The sequence below is a fragment of the Felis catus genome, chromosome E2 (assembly GCF_018350175.1).
Source record: "Felis catus isolate Fca126 chromosome E2, F.catus_Fca126_mat1.0, whole genome shotgun sequence".
Classification (NCBI taxonomy): Eukaryota; Metazoa; Chordata; class Mammalia; order Carnivora; family Felidae; genus Felis; species Felis catus.
This window is the reverse complement of record NC_058382.1, coordinates 25,861,664-25,881,493: the sequence shown is the minus strand read 5'-3', so window position 1 is coordinate 25,881,493 and position 19,830 is coordinate 25,861,664. Positions and strand designations below refer to the sequence as shown.

Genomic DNA, 19,830 nt, shown 5'->3' with positions numbered 1-19,830 from the left:
CTGTTTCATAATTTATTTGCCATAAAGGAATTCTGACTCTAACATGATAGCCTTTTTGATGGGAATGCTAATAATATTCGAAATGTTAGCAAGCAATGATGCAGGAAGATGCATAATAATGCTTTTTTGTGTGTGTTCTTTAAATTAGCCTTCATCTCAATGTGTCCAAAGAGTACTCATATTTAGCAGAAGTTTTAGGATAAGCTGGAAAATAATTCTTAAAAAACTATGAGTAATGGTCTAAGCTAACTGAGTAAATTGTCAATGTGTATTTATGAGAAGGAAGAGAACTTTGAGATAACCAATTCCTTTTGGCAAGTGGTTTACTAAAGCTATGACCAAGCATAAAATCAGATTTTTTTTTACATTATATAAAAGTAACTCAAAGTTCCCATAAATGGGAAATAAAACATAAAAACATTAAAAAAACATAAAAATAAATGTTTATTTATTTATTTTGAGGGGGGAAGGACAGAGAGAGAGGGAGAAAAAAATCTCAATCCGGCACTATTATGTAGCCCAACATGGAGGTCGATCTCACAAACTATGAGATCATGACCTGAGCCAAAATCAAGAGTTGGATGCTTAACCAACTGAACCACCCAGGTGCCCTGAAACATACTTATTTCTAATAGCTTGATTACAAGGGAAAAAATCTTCCCAACCTTCTCCACTTACCCAGAAGTTTTGCAATGATATAAAGGGCTTGTCCCCAAAGAAAGAGTTTTCCGTCACGGCCACAGTTGCTAGGAAATCGCTTTTGACTACCAGGGTTTCTTTTCTCATATTCTACAAAATCTGCTGGCACATAATAGTACTTTGGTATGACAGGATAACCTGTGGAGTTTTAAAATAAATATTTGAAATATAAAAATCAGTGTCCTCCTCAAATTTTCCCTTCAAGAAATTGCAATGTTAGAAAGCAGAGAAATAGGTTGTAAAGGAGGTAACAGATTTGATAAGCTATACAAAATTGGTTATTTTGGCTTTCAGAAATTGCCAGTGAAAAATGTGGATAAAGCTCCTTGATTTTAAAACACTAATTTGACAGCATATGTTATGCTTTAGCCAATAATGTGTACATAATCTCCTTTAACAACATTTAATTTTAACACCTTTAAATGAATTGATAAAAATACAGTAGGCAAACATTTAGAGCCATAGAAGCTATCTTTAATAGGATTAGTATGTAGAAGCATTACAAATGAGATACTGTGTAATCCCAAATGAAGAATTATAACCCTGAGCCATTGCTTAAAGCAAAGGAATCCCCATTTTAAACATTAAGTCCATTATCTACCATTCAATATCATTGAAGGGAAAAAAAAAATCCATTCTCTCTTTGACCGACCCATTTAAAAACATTCCTTGATAGAAACTAAAATTTATTATTCAAAGACTAAAATCTTTGTGGATGACATAAAAGGAAAAAAAAATAACAATAACATTCTAATACAATGCTACAGAAGACTTTGCACTATCAGCCCACAGTACACTTAATTTTCCTAATAAAATTGCACACATTTCTCTAAAATTTGCTTCCTTCATACATCCATCAATAGTTATATTTGTATCTAAAACCAGTAAAAAGGTCTATGATACACAAAGAATAGTTTGAAAATCACTCTTTGAACATGATAAAGACTGAACTGCTGTACACTGAACTACCACCTCAATGCATCAATAATGTACCACTGAATACTAACAATCTGATTCAAGGGATTTCAAATAGTATATTCATTATAACATGCATTACATTATATCTCACATTGGACAAATTACTATTTGTAGCATAAAGATATAAGTAACTGGTTTTAAAATTTAATATTTATTTGGAATTCAATGTTTATCCACAAATATTTCACTATTTTAACATTACAAGAATTTTCAAGGGTGAGCACATACTGTGAAGTTTTTGTTCTAAGGTACTTGTGGAAAACCGTAAAGAATATCACAAACTTCGTGTGAGGTGAGAACGGGCCCAATGCTATAATTGCAAGTTTGTACACCATGTCCATAAGACCACCCACTTTTTACCCACACATAATTTTTTAAATTTTCAGATAAATATGTTTTCAAAGCTGTTCACATATATATTATTTATTTATTTATTTATTTATTTATTTATTTAGTACATATTCTTATTTTATTAATACTTCCAAACCCTGAAGTATTTGGAGCTTCTTCTTTGGAATTCTTTGAGAATTAGTTTTTTAGTCATACTGACTATGGGCCCCACTGGTGTTTAACTAAAACCAACTAAAGACTCCTAAGAGTCTTTAAGCCATTTCTAAAATATTAAATCTATGCTCAAAGGATGAGGCATTAGCACAAGGCAGACATTTAAAATAACATGCTAAAGATCAAAGAAACAACTCCAAAGAGGAGGCTGAATGTTTTTGGAAATGGTAGTACCTTTAGGCTAGGGCAGAGCCTCTTAAGGTAGCCCTCTGGAAGGGGCAGCATTTACCTGAACACAGCATTTCTGATGATCTGGACAAAAATCGGTCACTCTATATTATTGTCACACTACACAGAGTGAAGGAGTTTTCATAGTAGGTAATCAGAGTAAGAACCACTGCCCATCTGGCAAACTATTTTGCAACGATTATGGCCATAACCACCTAAATTTACTCCCCGTCCTTGTCTTGCCCAATGAACTCCTTTTATAAAGACAAACTTATAATAACCAATGAATAGATTATTCTTTATAATTCATTCAAGGCTCCATTCATTTTTTCACTTTAATATAAATAGCTTTATTTAAAATGGCATCATTTAATGCATTACAAAGGAACATTAAGGAAATATCAGCAGGAAGAATTTCTTAAAAAACAATCCAACTATACCTTCTGTGGTCTGATGAAGTACTGGAGTCAAAAGATCCTGATATTCCTTTACTTGTTTGGGATTGCCTCTAAAAACTCCTAAAATGTAAAATATTAATCCAATAGCATCTGAGGATAAGCACCACAGAAATTTTACCTTAAAAAAAATTCCAGTTATGATTATTTTGGTAATTTTGTATGTAAATGATAAAAATAAAATTGAAAAAAGGTAATGCAAATATGTATCACAGTATTCCAGGAAATTGATTTTAGAAGGTCATGTTAGCATTTAGAAGTGAAAATTGAATTTTAATTGAAATTTGTCTATTTTTAAGTATAAATGTTATAGATATTCACAATGTCACAGATTATAATATTCATTATTACTATTCATAAAAAATTTTTCTTTGCAAATAGGAAAATATATTTGTATCATTTCTTAATAACTCCAAAGTATATTTTTTAATTCTTTAAATGATTTAATATTCACTCAGAAAGGAGAAGAATAGCATATAAAAATGCAGAGCAGTTAACATCACTGAGGTATAGTCTATTTTACTAGCTGAAAGAGTCATATTTAATCTGCTTTTCTTTAAACCACTTATATTCTATACCTTAAATTTCAGGAAAAAAAGCGCACTTACCATCAATCATCATGTAAAGGAAAAATATGGGAAATTCACATTCAATGCCATCAAAGAGCTAAAACAGAAGACAAAATATTAAAAATTTCACTAAAATTAATTAGAACAATTATAACAATGATGGTAATTAGAACAAATATATTAATTATATATATTGAACAATTGTAGTTAGGGTATACATAGATGATTTATATAGTAATAACAAAACTGAGCTGATATAAGTAGCTTCATTGTTCTTTTAAAAAGAATTCTTAGAACTCTTATTATTCAAAACCACATCCATTTAATACATCACATACTAATCATTCATTCAATAAATATTTACTAAGTCCTTTGTAATGCCTGGCACCAACTAGAAAGGGGGCTATGAAGGCCAAAAAAGAGGGAACTTGCCCTCAAGGGCTCACAGCCTAGTGGGGAGTCAGGCATGTCAATAAACAACTGTAGTATCATATGAGATGTCTACACATGTTACATCAGGAACACAGGAAATGAAACACCTGAATCTGCCTAGGGTTGGAAGGGTTTATAAGAAAGGAGATGCTTCAATTAATGCTTGATGGATTTCTCTGGGGAGATGAACTAAGGGAACTCCATGCAGAGAAAACAATACTACAAACTACAGATCTATAAGAAGACAAAGTTTGTTAGACTACCAGCAAGTCAGTATTTCTGGAACAAACAAGAAAGAAATCATGAAAGCTAATACCCAAGAGGTGGGAGGACCAGGCTAGCCAGATTAGAAAGGGCCTGGCAAGTAAAGTAATTAAGGATATCCAGAAGGAGGCAGTTGGATACACAGTAAGGCACTAAGAGGGAGAAGTATAGGTTAGGGATAGAGATCTGGAGTTAAGAGTGATAGCTGAAGCTATGATTGCATGAAAAGAGAATAGGGCTAAGTAAGGATGGAACTCAGGAGAAGAGCAATGTTTAGGAGGCGGCAGAAGAAGAATCTGAAAAGGAACTAAGAAAGACAATGACAAAAGAGAATTAGGAAGAGCATAGGATCACAGAAAATGAAGAAAGTTCCAAGAAAGAGGTCTCCATTAAAGCATTCAAATGTCAAGGAGAGGTTCAGTGAAAATCATCCACTACCACCAGTGACCTAAACTAACTGAAACCAACACAGCTACTGGTAAATGCTGAAGAAGAGCTGGAGTGTAACATGAAGGAGTGAGTAGGAGGCAAACAAGGAGACACACCAAGAATAGACTATGCATTTCAAAAGTGTGGCTACAAAGAGACAGAGAGGATTGGAGGCAGACAGGAGTAAGGTTTTTTGGGTTTTTTTTTCTTCTAATTATGAACATCACTGTGTTTATGCTGAGGAAAAGAAGCTGATTGGAGTTGGGGGGAAAGCAAGACGAAGGAAAGGGAAAGTGAGGAAGATGAGGAGGATAAAAAGAAAAAGATAGAGACAGACATCCTTCTACCAGAGAAGAAAACAAATGATAGAGTAAGAGACCCAAGGAAGTAAAAGAGAACAGGTTAAGGTGTACATGTGGAGGGTTAGCCGTAGGATAAAGAACAGACAGCACCTTCTGTGAGACAAGAGAGATGAAGGTAGGTATGGATGAAGGACAGATGGAATGGAGGATGTCAAACAGAAATGAAAGGCTATGGGCTGCCTGGGTGGTAGTCAGTTGAGCGTCTGACTTTGACAAAGGTCATGATCTTGCTGCTGGTTGGTTTGAGCCCCATGTAGGGCTGTGTGCTGACCCCGTAGAGCCTGAAGCCTGCTTTGGATTCTGTGTCTCCCACTCTCTCTGCCCCTCCCCCATTGCGGTGTGTGTGTGTGTGTGTGTGTGTGTGTGTGTGTGTGTGTCTGTCTCCAAAATAAATAGGCATTAAAAAAACAGGTGGCTCAGTCGGTTAAGCGCCTGACTTTGGCTCAGGTCATGATCTTGCGGTGGGTGAGTTTGAGCCTTGCGTCAGGCTCTGTGCTGACAGCTCAAAGCCTAGAGTCTGTTTTGGATTCTGTGTCTCCCTCTCTCTGCCCTTCCCCCGCTCGCATTCTGTCTCTCTCTCTCTCTCTCTCTCTCAAAAATAAACAAATTAAAAAAAATTTTTTTAAATGAAAAAACAGAGAAAAAAAGAAATGAAAGGCTATGGAGTAAGAAGTAAAGTCTGAGAACTTGAACACAAATAGAAAAAAAAAAAAAAGCTGGAAAAGCTTGTAAGGGGAGTTCCTAGCAGAGTCACACAGCAGTACTGACAAGGAGTGAAATCAATGATGAGGACTGAACCAAGATGGGTGTTCTGAATCTGGGGTGGCATCTGTCCACGGTGCTGTGGCTTTCCGTGGTGGTGCTCAGCAGCAGGTACAGAAATAAGGAAACTCTGCTCGACTGACCCAAATTTGACAATATTCAGGGTAGTAGTTACAGCAAGTCCAATTCAAATGTAAGTGCTGTAAATCAGCTCAGAAATGTTATTAAATAGAGAAGAGATATCTGAAAGTGCTTAAGAAATAAATGGATCTTGTGATCCAACCTAGTACTGCTATAAAGTTTCAAATATAGGGGCGCCTGGGTGGCGCAGTCGGTTAAGCGTCCGACTTCAGCCAGGTCACGATCTCGCGGTCCGTGAGTTCGAGCCCCGCGTCAGGCTCTGGGCTGATGGCTCAGAGCCTGGAGCCTGCTTCCGATTCTGTGTCTCCCTCTCTCTCTGAGCCTCCCCCATTCATGCTCTGTCTCTCTCTGTCCCAAAAATAAATAAACGTTGAAAAAAAAATTTAAAATAAATAAATAAATAAATAAATAAAGTTTCAAATATGTACACAATAAAATGGCTCCTACTGCTTCTAGATGATAATTGTGAAATTAAGTAAAATGATAAATAGCTTGTCTAGTTGTCCAGCAAAACTATGTATTAAATATTAAAGAGTGGCACTTAATTGCCTAACAAATTACAAGGTACAATGTTGCCAAGACATTTTCTATATACAGATCCATGGGATCTTCCTTACCTATCTTCAAAGTTAGGACCATGCTTACAAAAATAGTTTTCAGTCTACACCACCAAAGGGAAGTGCTCCCTTCGGCAGCACATATACCACCAAAGGGAAGTCTTCAGCAATGTGGATGGATGCTTACCCTTTCTTTGGGGTGTTATAATTTTCTGGACAGCTTAAAAATAGCTACAGTAAACCTAGATAAAGTGGTATGTATGTGCACTTGAAATAACTGCTTTAAAACTAAATATTAAGAAGACTATATTTCAAAGGGAAATGTCTAAGTGAAACAGAAAAAAAAGAGCATTTGTTTAAAAGACTGAAAGCTGAATCACAAACAGATATTTCCTATTATATAAGGCAAACAATATGGAGCAGGCAGGCAAAGTACTGAAAGTGCAGTTAGAAAAATTATTCATCCAGTGAATCAACATGGCTCAATATTAGCAAATGGGCCTTACTACTAATAAGGCTAACACTTACTGAGTGCTTACTCTGTGTCAAGAACCATTTGAAGCACTTTTAGATATATGTTAACTCATTTAATCCTCATAAGAACTTCAATAATAGTATGATTATTTTACCAATGAAAAGTATTAAACACACAGAGGTTGATTAACTTGCCCAAGGCCAGATAGCTAGTAAGTGGCAGAGCCAGAATTCAAACCTAAGAAGCCTGTTTCCTGAATCAGTGCTTTTGACCACTCTGTTATGGTATGAAATATTTTTTGATACCTTAATTTCAGCTGGTTTGTAGTAGCGTCGGTTGGGATCTTCCAATGATGTTCTATAACCATCTCTCAAGAAACGCTTAAATCCATATTTTCCTTTTAATTTTCTAACTACTTTATCAAGTGTCTGGCTAAACAAAGCTTCATCATCCAGGGCAAATGCAGGATAACTGATGCAAGGTAGTAGGGCAGCATCTGTGTTCTGGGGGCAACAGGAAAAAGAAGGTAATGTAAGTGCCTGCAATGATATGATCAACACAGCCCAGTGAGAATCAGGGAGATGAAAAAGTCAATCAGGTTACATAACTGACAATAAGGACATGAATTAGCAAACCTTACAGAGAAGATAAAAATTTATCCATTAATAAGGAGTATTTTCAAGATTTGACTGGACTCAAACTCTAAGGAAGTGTGTAAAAATTTAACACCGATAATTAGTAATTATAACTTAGTCTATCATAACATTGGTTTATAATGGTGAAAACAGAAAACAATCTGAATGTCCCACGATTAGCTGAGTAAATTAGCAGTCATTAAAATTTATATTGTAGAAATGTTTATAGATGTGGAAATATGCCCATTCATAGAACTAGGTTATCAAGCATTTTAAATAATATTCTTCCAGTTTTATAAAATAAAATATTACATATGTACATAAAACTATGTGCAAACATACAGACCCAAATGTTGTCACCCTAAAAGTATAACTAAGTGGTAAAATGAGTGGATGTCACATTATTATATTTTTATTTGTGGGTTCTTTTTTTTTTTTTATCATAATCATATATTACTTCTATGAAATAGTTCTTTTTACATAATCACATTATTTTATTTGGGATGTTTTCTAAGAACAGAGCCAAAAAAACCCTAGAAAAATCTATAATCAGGTACTATAGGCATATAAAAGTTTAAAGATGAATCACATGATTGAAAAGAAACAGAGCAGGTAATTTTATTCAAAAGAAATATAAATCATGAAAAACATTTTTCTAATATTCTATGACCAAAAAATTCATTTGGGTATAATGTTGCTACCCTCTCCTCCTCCCCCTTCAAAATAGGTCTAGTTTTCTATAGTTCTACAAAGACTCAAGGACAAAATAGCTTTGTCCACAGCTCTGTTCACTTCCTAAACTAAACTTCCACAGGACAGCAGAGTGAGGGGCAACATTTAATCTCCTCACTTCCTCTCGCAACCTCTAACATTTTAAGCATTTTCTTGGGGGAAGCAATCATAAATGGTAGTTCATGTTAATTTATTATGACAATATCTTACGGCGCTTGGGTGACTCAGTTGGTTAAGCAACCAACTCCTGATATCAGCTCAGGTCATGATCTCACAATCATGAGATCAAGCCATGCATCAAGCTCCTCACTGAGCATGGAGCCTGCTTGGGATTCTCTCTCTTTCCCCCTCTCTCTGCCCCTCCCCCCTCAAAATAAATAAATAAACATTTAGAAAAAATAATAATATCTCACATGAGATCTTGATTCTCTGGGTAACAGTGAACACAAAGTTTGCCTATTGCGATTGTGAGCATCAAGATCCACAAATATAACCGACCAAGAACATCCCTGGAACAAGAGAGAAAAACATATTTCCTAAATCAAGAAAAAAGAACTTTTAGAATGATGGACATTTTGACTGCAAGAAATTTCACAAAAATTCTAACATTTGTTGCATTTTAGAGTGACCTTACAGAAGATTTAATTTTGTTTTAATATTTTCAGTATTTCCCAAATTTTTTGCAATAAACATATCAATTTTATATAAAAATAAATATTTTTACATTTTCCATATTTCTCCTTAGTTTTCTTATAAATCAAAACATAGTGATTACAACATAACTAATCAATTAAGGATATTTATTTTAATAAAGATAAAAATTGTTTAGCTAGCATTTTTGATAAGGAATAAAGCAAGAACTAATCAGAATTCATGAAATCTGAATTATACAGTCCTAAAAAGAACATTGATTATATGATCTAACTAAACAAAGTTAGATATAATCTATAATTAGAGACATAAAAAACTATTTGATTACAGTATAAAGGATAGGAGCATCTCTAATAATAATAATGCCACATAATGCTAGCTAATATTCATAATGTCAATCACTGTTCTTCACATGGATTATCTCACTTAATCTCCAATATGTAGATATTATTATGCTTCTTTTAATGAAGAGGATGCTGACTCCTAGTTTAACAGAGGAAGGGTTCAAAAATCAGGTCTTTGATGTAAAAGCTCATGTCTTAACATGAGTTACACAATTGCCCACATTAAAATGTATCTTTCAAGTAAGAACCAAAAACTTTAACAGAAAAATAGGTAACCAAAAAATGGCAATTGGTTTAATAACCAAGTTAAAAATAAATTACTGGGGCGCCCGGGTGGCTCAGTCCGTTGAGCATCCGACTTCAGCTCAGGTCATGATCTCACAGTTCGTGAGCTCGAGCCCCACATGGGGCTCTGTGCTGACAGCTTGGAACCTGGAGCCTGCTTCAGATTCTGTGTCTCCCTCTCTCTCTCTGCCCCATCCCCACTCATGCTCTGTCTCTCTCTGTCTTAAAAATAAATAAAACATTGGGGCGCCTGAGTGGCTCAGTCAGTTGAGCATCTGACTTCGGCTCAGGTCATGATCTCATGGTTTGTGAGCTCGAGCCCCACGTCGGGCTCTGTGCTGACAGCTCGGAGCCTGGAGCCTGCTTCAGATTCTGTGTCTCCCTCTCTCTCTGCCCCTCCCCTGCTCACGCTCTGTTTCTCTCTGTCTCAAAAATAAATAAAAACATCTAAAAAAATAAATTAATTAAAAAATAAATAAAACATTAAAAAAATTTTTTTAATTTACTATTAGCACTTTTCATATTCAAGAGAATCGTCATAAGCAAATATGGCTTTTTTAATTTTATTGGGGAGCTAAATATTTTCATAATGATAATAGGGTCAATTTATCAAGAAGATGAATCAATACTAAATTTTTATGTACCAAAAAAACAGAGCATCCAAATAAATGATGAAAACTGATAGACCTGAAAGGAGAAATAGACAAATCCACAATTGTAAGTTAGAGAATTTAATAACAATCTCTTAGTATTTGATAGAACAAATAGAAAGAAATTCTGTGAAAAAACAGTAGATATTAAACAAAACATTCAACTATCTTGACCTAATAGACAGGACATTCTACCAAACAACAGCAAAATACCCATTTTTTCTCATGTGTGCATGGAACATTTACAAAGACAAATCACATTTTGTGACATAAAATTAAAAGACATAACAAAATACAAGGTGTGGACCTTATTTGTATCCTGATTAGCATGTATCTACTGGAAAAAAAAAAAACACCAAGAAGCAAAGGGGGAAATTTAAAAAGGTATTAAATCAATAATGAGTGTTAAAAAAAGAAAATGCAGGGAATGAAATTGGTATACAGAGACTGCTTCCATAATAAGACAATACTCAGAAAAATACATGGGGAAAGGAAGAAGAGAACTCTATAACTTTCATGATACTTTAATATTACCCTCTAAATCTCATCCAAATTTACACCAGCCTCAAAGATGTATTCACCCTGAAACTGAAATATTTCAAATCAATCACCTAGACGGACTCAAAATCTAGTACTACTACACTCTATATCAAAATATCAGATTCACTATATGTATATTTTTCCTGTTAGCCTGTTCATACGTGAATATTATCTCTAAAAATAGAATAATTTTTCATTCATAGTATCATTTATTAAATCTCTCTTAACTCTGATAAATTAATAAATAAAAAATGAATGAGTAAAGCTCACTCTCAACAATGAGATTAATGCTAAACTGTCCTTTCTATGATTTTAAAGTCTCAGCTTCTCATCTCCACCCACAAAACTGAGCTCACAAAGTTTGATGCAGTAGCTGCCATTGTCAGAGTAAGTACTCTCTCCTTTGAGGAAAATAAACAAGAGAGAACTTGATCTCTCAAATAACTGACCCAGGTGACATATTCCTAAATAAGATAAATATTAAGCAAAACAAAAAGACTGCACATGGCAGTACAAAACTATATACCAAATGATTAGCTTAGATGAAAGAATACTAATGACAATAAACTTAAGTCAACAGGAGAAAAACAATAGGGAACCTAGGACACTTAATGGAGAAGGTAAACTAGGATATGAATTTTGGGGAAAAGGAAGCTAGTAGGGTGGTTAGAACAAAATAGAGAAATAAATGGGCATGTGATGTTGGGAATCTGTGAGTATAGAAAATAGGACTTACAGTTTACCCTTAGGCTGATAATTAATAAAGTTAGTTGTATGCCAAATCAGTCTGCCTTGAACTGAATTTTTAAAAGATGCAGTCTAAGTAGGGCAATCTTTTTAAGTAATAAAGTGAAATGACAAATCTGGCAATTCCTGTCCCTCTTTGATTAATATAAAGAGGAAACTTCTATTTTATGGGCACAAATAAATGGCTTATTTATCTAATTTCAAAGTATTGGTTGAGGTCTCTTCCTCTGCCAGCCTCTAAGAAATATGCACAAAAGGAAAAATAATCTCATAATGTTACCATATTTAAACACTGAGATCAAGGGTTGGTTAACTATACTGTTTAGCTACCTTCTTAAAAAATATAACATGCTTTAGATATATAACCCAGATTTACAGGAGAATAAAATTCATCCAAGGGCATGGGCTGCTATTCCTATTCAGAAACAACTTTATAAAAAAGCCATCAAGGAGAACATACATATGGAATTAATTATCACCTACTTTAAATTATCAGACATGTTAATTTTAGGACCATAAACTTCAAAGGAAGCTACATATGTCTCCATTACTTTCAACATTTTTCATAATATGAGCAATCTCTCTAGTCATCACCTTTTAGAGTTTGGCCTCAGTGCATCTGTCAGTATCTTGATTTCTCCAACTAGAGACACAAATCTGAAAGGATGTTTATTATGCATATGTCACTGCAAAATATCTGATTAGCTTTGGATATTTTATTTTCACCTTCCATTTCCTGAAATCATTACATCTCTGCCATAACATCCCAACTTCAGCTGAAGGACATATTTAAAGACAGATAGTTAAACTTTAATCCCCAAATTGAGTTTCTGCAATTGTGTCCTAGTAAATAATACACTAGAATTTTAGTCAACCTGACTACTGTCATGGGGACTTGAGCTTTAGTGGTGGGTAAGAGCTGTACTGAGACGTGTTCTCAAGGCTCCATGACCACAACAAACATTTCTGGGATGGTACCAAGGGTGATATCTATGACCATAAGACACTGATGATCTCTTTAGTCTCAATTCAAAGTGAAATGATTTGAAGGATTGTCTGAGCCTTTCTTTTCCCCATTAATCACTTCTCTGAACCTGAGTTAATGGGCTTGCTGCCCTCATCTAGCAGCAAAGAATTAAACAGTGAAACTGGTCAATATATCTACTATACATGATATCTTTTCTATTCTTCTGAAAACAAAACCACACCACTCTAATCACACCACATTCTTCCCTAGTTCAGCACCAGACTGTCCTCTAGTTTTGTGGCAGATCCTGGCTAGTGGCATTCTTACAGAAAGGATATTTGCTGGTGGGCATTACCCCTCTGCACCATGGCTGTGGGTGGCATGGGTGTGTAAATAGCCAACGTTTTTAAAATATTTTTTTAAAGTTTACTTATTTATTTTGAGAGACAGAAAGACAGAGTGAGAACAAGCAGAGGAGGCACAGAGAGAGAGAATCCCAAGCAGGGATTCAATTTCACAAACCAAGAGATCATGACCTGAGCCAAGATTAAGAGTTGGACACTTAACTGACTGAGCCACCCAGAAGCCCCTAACTTTTTTTTAAATGTTTATTTATTTATTTTGAGAGGGAAAGAGAAAGTACTAACAGGGAAGGGGCAGAGAGAGAGGGAGAGAAAGAATCCTAAGCAAGCTCCCCACTGTCAGCCCATAAGATCATGACCTGAGCCAAAATCAAGAGTCTGATGCTTAACCAACTGAACCACCCAGGTGCCAACTTTTATATACTGACCCAACAGGAACCTCCAGTAGCCCCTCCCACAAGCCAGGCTTCTTTTCTCTACCGAAAATCCTACTCACATACTGTTGAAGGAAATTTCAAACTACAGGGAAAGATGAGCCTGAGTGTTAATTTTCAGGGTTTCGGAAGAGCAGAGCTGAGACTTAGACTCAGGAATCACAACACTGTTGCTAACAATGCCTATGACATTTCCTGAGTATAAAGTATGATTTATTTAAATATTTCTAATAATTTTCTACATATTGCCACTATATTTTTATGGAATATATATTGAAACTATGATGAAACATATAATTCTTATATTTAGGGTTATATGAGTTATGCTTCTAAATGTTACAAATTAGCCTTTATTTTAAACTGATCAGTAAATAAACTGGGCCATTTTATCATATTTTCTTCTTAGATATTCTTTCGCAAAGGAAAATAAGTTTTGAAAATAGTTTCAGAGTGAATATTTAAATAATGGGTTTTTTCTTGAATAATAAAGCTAGTCTGATATCAAAAAAAGAAAAGAAGTAGAAAGATGATAATCATAATGAAAGCTAAAAGCTTATTCCACCTAATAATTTCCCATCAAAATAAAAGTTAACATCCATGTTATCTCTTACACCAAAGTACACTAAGGGTTAAAGGCAGGGCTTTCACATTGTTTGATAAGTGGATACTTCCTTCAAAAGTTCAATAATTAAGAAGAAAACAGTGTGGTCAAAAGGTATAAACTCTCAGTTATGAAATAAATATGGGAATGTGATATACAGCACGGTGACTCTAATTAATAACACTGTATTGTGTATTTGAGTATTACTAAGGGAATAGATCTTAAAAGTTCCCACCACAAGAAAAAAAAAATTGTAACTATGTGTGTTGATGGATGTTAAACTAGACTTTAATGTGGTGATCATTCTGTAACATGTACAAATATCTAATCCTTATGTCACACACCTGAAATTAATGTTTTATATTAATTCTCTCAATACAAAATTTAATTTAATTTAAAAAATTAAGAACTTTTTGACTCTTAAGTGCCTTAAGAGTTTTCCAAGAAAAAGCACAGCTGTCACTTCTACAGGTGGAAAGCATTCAAGATCCAAGGTTTCCTGTACTAATATCTGATATTCCAGATTCATTACCAAGTGTCTTTGGTTTAATTCCTTGGTTTGCCTCTCTGTTTCATAACCTGTGAAAAGCCATCTCAACTCTGATCACTCAGAGAGAAGGGCCCTTCCAACTCCAAAGATCAATGACTCTCTAAGTTGCCACCAATAGGAAAAGCATTTTTTGAAAGCTCTGAATTAAAGACACATGATCAGGTCTTCCAAAACACTGTGTCAATGGTTGTTAGAAATAACTGAGAATATACATGTGACCTGAAATCCCTCAAGTCTTGAAGAGGTTTCTTAGCGTTTTCACTTGAATAAAAACATTTTTTTGTTATATTAGTTATTTTTCTAACCACTGACTTTTAATTAGATCACAGCTCTTTAAAGTACACGAAGCAATATTATAAGATCATTAAACACTAAAAAGATTGCATGCACTTTTAAATGTGTTACTCTTTAGCAGGTACCTCTCTAATTTAATTGGTGTAGTGGTGGGAATTTGTAAAACTAGGATTCTCTCTGATACTATCCAAAAAAATGGAAGATGGAGAGGGATTTTACTTGCAATAGGTAACATCTATGTGGCCACAGGAATAAGATATTATTTGCCCATTTGAAATAATCAAGAAATACTCAAGTCAGTGAACATTTGGTGCATGGCTCTGCTGTAAACATACATGAGCTAAACAAGATCAAGAATGAACTCTGCTTAGAACAATGATTCTCATCCTTGGCTGCACATTAGAATTCCTGGGCAGTACAGGAAAACCTCAAAACCAATGCTTCCCCCAGACCAATTCAATCAGAATTTCTAGGGGTAGAGCCCAGGCATCACCATTGTTTTTAAGCTCCTCAAATAATTTCAGTGTGCAGCCAAGATTGAGAAATTATGGCTGGGTAACAATACCAGCAGTATATTTATAACTCAAAATCAGAATGCATAAAAAAGCAATTCAGTGCTTTTAGAATTATGGCTAAGCAATCTATTAAAGCTTCTTGGGAAAAGCAGCCTGAAGGCAGAGCTCTGAGAGATGGCGTATTAGAGATAGGGATGTGGGTATCTAAGTAGGTGGAGGAGGTATACATAGTAGATACAGAAGTAACATATGCTACAACTCAGGTACATCAAAGGAGATGGCACAACTGCAAAAAAGAGCTGATCACTACTTCTTAACATCCAACCTAGACACACAGCTCAGCCACTATTTGGTAGGCCATAGAGAACAGAAGAGCAAGACCTGCATCTTTCCAGACTTTAACACTACTTGTTTAGTCCATGACTCTTCTCAGTCCCCTTGAGATACTCTCTAGAGGTTTTTCAGTCCTTCTCTTCATTTCCTTTCTTTAGGATTACCAGTATTACCAGTAATTCATTAATAATAACAAGAGATTAACACTTATTGAGGGTTTAATCTTTGCCAAGCATTATGCTAATTAAGTTTTTTAATTGCATAAAAACCTTCTGAGTTAGGTCCTAGTATCATTTTCTCTATCTTTTTAGATGAGGAAGATGAGACATAGATAAATAACTAGCCAAAGTTACAGAGCTCACAGGTGGGAGTACAGAGCACACAGTGATCCTGTTTCCTGACTCCGAAAACGTCATTCCTTTATGCCATACTGCTCTCCCCTTCCTTCCTTCCTATCTACCCCTATTTATCTACCTATCTCTCTATATATGTATTCTCTACATATTTATATTTACACACATAAATTCACATGTGTATATATATGTATATATATATATATATATATATATATTTATATACACACACTTTTCAATACACACACACACACACACACACACACACACACACACACTCACGTATATATATATAGTGGGATTTTCTTGAGTATGTTGACTCTTCCAGAGAGACAGACATGTTGGTACAAGGCAAGGGATCCTACAGTGCCAGGGGAACCAAGAATCTCCAGGAGAGTCATAATATTAATACTCATGATTTTCAGTAGGCTCACACACTGCTAAGTACCCATGATCTCTGATCCCTCCATTTCTCCAGCCAGAAGTCTTGAGAGAGGAAGAAGAGTATGGGAGTGGGTGATTTAGAGTCACCTCTTGGGAACCCAGAATGGGGTGTTGCTCTCCTTTTCCCAATCCTTTCATGTCTGTGCTCATTCTTCATTCTTCATGGACTGGATATAATCAGAGTCCATCCTCCAGAGGAAATGGGAGTGAGAAGAAAAGAGACTGCATATATAGGAAGGGGCAGAAAGGCAGTTGTGCTACCATACTCCAACTTGAAACTTTCTTAAATTAAAGACTTGAGGTGAACAGTATTGTAACTGCTATAACAAAAACCATGTCACATTTTGCAATAACTTCCTAAAATGTATGTTCACTGACTTAGCATTTTAATAGCTTAGGGTTAATTATAGTATCAATTGGAAACTTCCTTTACCCTCCCATCTTAGAAATCTACAAAAATTGCTAACGAAATTTAGTTTACTCCTTGACCCAGAAAAGCAACCTGTATTCCTACATATTATTTCCTTCCATTTGACAACTCAGTCCATGGTCACTTGATTAGGTGCAGAAACTAGTTAAACATCTTATGAAAATTTAAGATAACAGTCAGGGTTTCCTTTTTATCCCAAAGAAAATGAGATATTGACATAAAATTACAGCCAGCTGAAGGTTAAGCTAGGATCAAAGTTTCCAAATCTTTGGTTGCACACATTACACAAACTCCCTTATCCATGATATATATTGATACACGTTAAGTTGAAATTAACATGGGAACTGACATGGAAAATATATTATTTATAACGTCAAGAATATTTTAAAATGTGAAAACTGGGGGTGTCTGGCTGATTCAGTTGGTACAGTATCAGACTCTTGATCTCGGGGTCTTGAGTTCAAGCCCCATGCTGGACGTAGAACTTACTTAAAAAAAGAAAGAGAAATAAAAATGTGAAAGTTCAACAAGAGATATGAGAGAAAACTTATTGAACAAAGAAAATGACAATTCTTTATCAAAAGATATTTTTAAATTAAGCAATGTTTTTTAGTTAGAAAATTAAATTTAAAATTTAACTGGCAAGTCAAATTCAAAGGAAAGGTTGTTCAACCATGAGCAACTACATAAATTCCAGACATTCTTTGATCATAAGGAATGACTGGGTAAATGAATGGCCACATTAATTAATCATACTATTCAACAAAATAATCAAAATTTATTGTTGATATTGCTGTTTTTGTTTTTTGTTTCTTTTTACCTGGTTGCCAAAGAGGTTGAATCCATTAATTGCTTCTAGAGCTGCTTTTGCTAAGCCAACAGAGCTAAAAGGAAAAAGGAAATACTGTATAATTCTGATGTATATGGCTACAAAATAACCATTATCTAATGAATATTCACAAGTAAGTTTCTTTATTATCACTTATAACAACTTCCATGAGAAAAATAATGTCTAAGAGACTTTAATCTGACATTTCACTATTTTAATTTTTCTTTTTTATGGTTAGTGATCTTCTGGGAAAAATATTTCTAAGTTCACCTTGATCTAGACAAATGGTCATACTGTTGGTGGGAGTAGTTTTAATCCCAGTATCATTTATATTCACTAACTCAAGAAAAAAAAAAAAAAGATGAACTTTAGAGGAAGGTGTATTATGATGACATGTACTCAGTAATAACCAGATTGGGCATCATTAGTTCAGATCAATTTAACAGAACTTTTCTGACATCAACTCTGAGCTTTAAAAAAGATCTTGCACGTCATACACTTACCAGAGTTTAATAGGAGTTTAATACAACCATTCAAATGCTCTTTGCTTAGGGTCCAATAAAATTGGCATTATTTTATGCTCAAAGAACAAATGATCACCACACCTCTCATTTCTTTGCTATACTCTTCTCTTTGTGTAAAATCTGTACCCTTTTGGCCTCTCAAATGTCATATACAATAGTGCTAAAAAGTGGGAAGACCCCAATTTCATTAAAAATGTGACACTGTCATCTTATAAATACCAACCTTTAAGTATTTTAGATCAAATACCTGGCTTATTTTACTTATTATAATTTCTTTTTTTTTTTTTTACTTAAAGCAACTGCGTATGCCATTAATATCATTTAGAAGTCATGACCTGTCATCATTTAAATATTTCTTTAAAGCAGTGATTACAGTGCAGTAATCCCCAGAGCAGTGCAGTGTGGTCCCCAGAGCAGCAGCATTCCCTGGGAACTTGTTAGAAATGCCAGTTCTCACTCCTCTCTGGGAGTGGGACCCAACAGTGTTAAAAAGCCCTCTACATTCTTGAATATACTTTAAATTTGAGAAGCACTGTTTTAAGCTAATCATGTCATTGCCATCCATATTTTCTATGAGTTGTTTACATGAAATGTTCTCAAGTAAGACTACTACTTTTATTACCAGATAGGGAAATCTATTTTGAAAGAATAGAAAGAAGTGGGAAACTTATTTTGAAATACATGGATGGAAAGGTGAAGCAGACATAACTTTCCCTATTCCTTTCACTAAATATAACTAAAAACCTTGGACATTATATAAGCAAACATAAAAAGGTTCAGAAAATGGGGGAAAAAGGCAGACTGGCTAAGAACCTCAGGATTTTAGGAACAACACTGTGGTAAACACCTTGAGTTTCCTTTTTGCCTCATATATAACAGACTTAACGAAGTCAACAACTAGGAAATGTCAGTAGGTACATTTAAAAAAGCCCCAACAAAAACCTGCTCTCTCTAGCCAAAGGACGAGGAATAGGGAAGCCCAATAAAACAGAAAACTTTAGACAATAACCATTCAGAAAAAGACCATGGTCCTTATCTCCACCCAGTCCTATAAAGGCTGAATGGGAAACCTAGACATCTACACTCCAGAGTCTATAATGAGGAACCATACCCAATCACCAACCCTCTCAGCTGTGGTGATATCAGAGAAGTCCAAGAAAGAAGCCAAGACTTTTTATTCCCAATGGGTGGTAAGAAGTTTCCCCTCCTCATACTGTGAGGATCACATGGAGAGCCTAGATTTCCACTCCTACCCATCAGTAATGAAATGAACCTCCCCGTCCTGCTGGAATGTCATCATAGGAGGTCCAATGGAGAGTTAGGTCTTTCACTAATGCCCAGCTCTAAGGCTACACCCTTTCCCTATCATATAAATGGAGGCCTGTTGGGAATAAGTAACGAAGCATTCCTATCCTTTCCAACCAGGAAGGTATCAGTGGAAGCCAACTGGGGAGCAATACATCCCACCCAGATCCAGAAGGAATGAAGACTCTATCTTGGGTGTCAACAAAAAACCTGGCAATACATTCTAAACTGGCAATAATAGAGTGATGCTCCTGTCCCCTTCCCCTACCAGAATGGTGTCAATAAAATACAGCTAAAGTAAAAGGTTAAAAAAAGATTCAGAGTTGTATAATATAATACCCAGATGTCCATGCCTTAATAAAAAAAAAATCACTCATCATATCTAAAAACAGAAAGATCTCAAACTGAATGAAAAAGATAATCAATAAATGCTAATGGAAGAGATGTTAG

At 35.0% G+C, this 19,830-nt stretch overlaps 1 protein-coding gene across 7 annotated transcripts in view; it reads right to left on the bottom strand.

Moving 5' to 3' along the window:
* Positions 1 to 19,830, bottom strand: part of PHKB (phosphorylase kinase regulatory subunit beta) — a 269,459-nt gene that overhangs the window by 99,991 nt on the left and 149,638 nt on the right. For all 7 annotated transcript variants that reach the window (XM_019819691.3, XM_011290177.3, XM_011290178.3 and 4 more), the window contains 6 exons: positions 17,543 to 17,606; positions 8,636 to 8,731; positions 7,161 to 7,358; positions 3,473 to 3,530; positions 2,850 to 2,927; positions 679 to 837 (listed from right to left, as the gene is read on the bottom strand). In XM_019819691.3, coding sequence (XP_019675250.1) covers positions 679 to 837; positions 2,850 to 2,927; positions 3,473 to 3,530; positions 7,161 to 7,358; positions 8,636 to 8,731; positions 17,543 to 17,606 — 653 coding nt within the window. The remainder of the gene's footprint in view (positions 1 to 678; positions 838 to 2,849; positions 2,928 to 3,472; positions 3,531 to 7,160; positions 7,359 to 8,635; positions 8,732 to 17,542; positions 17,607 to 19,830) is intronic.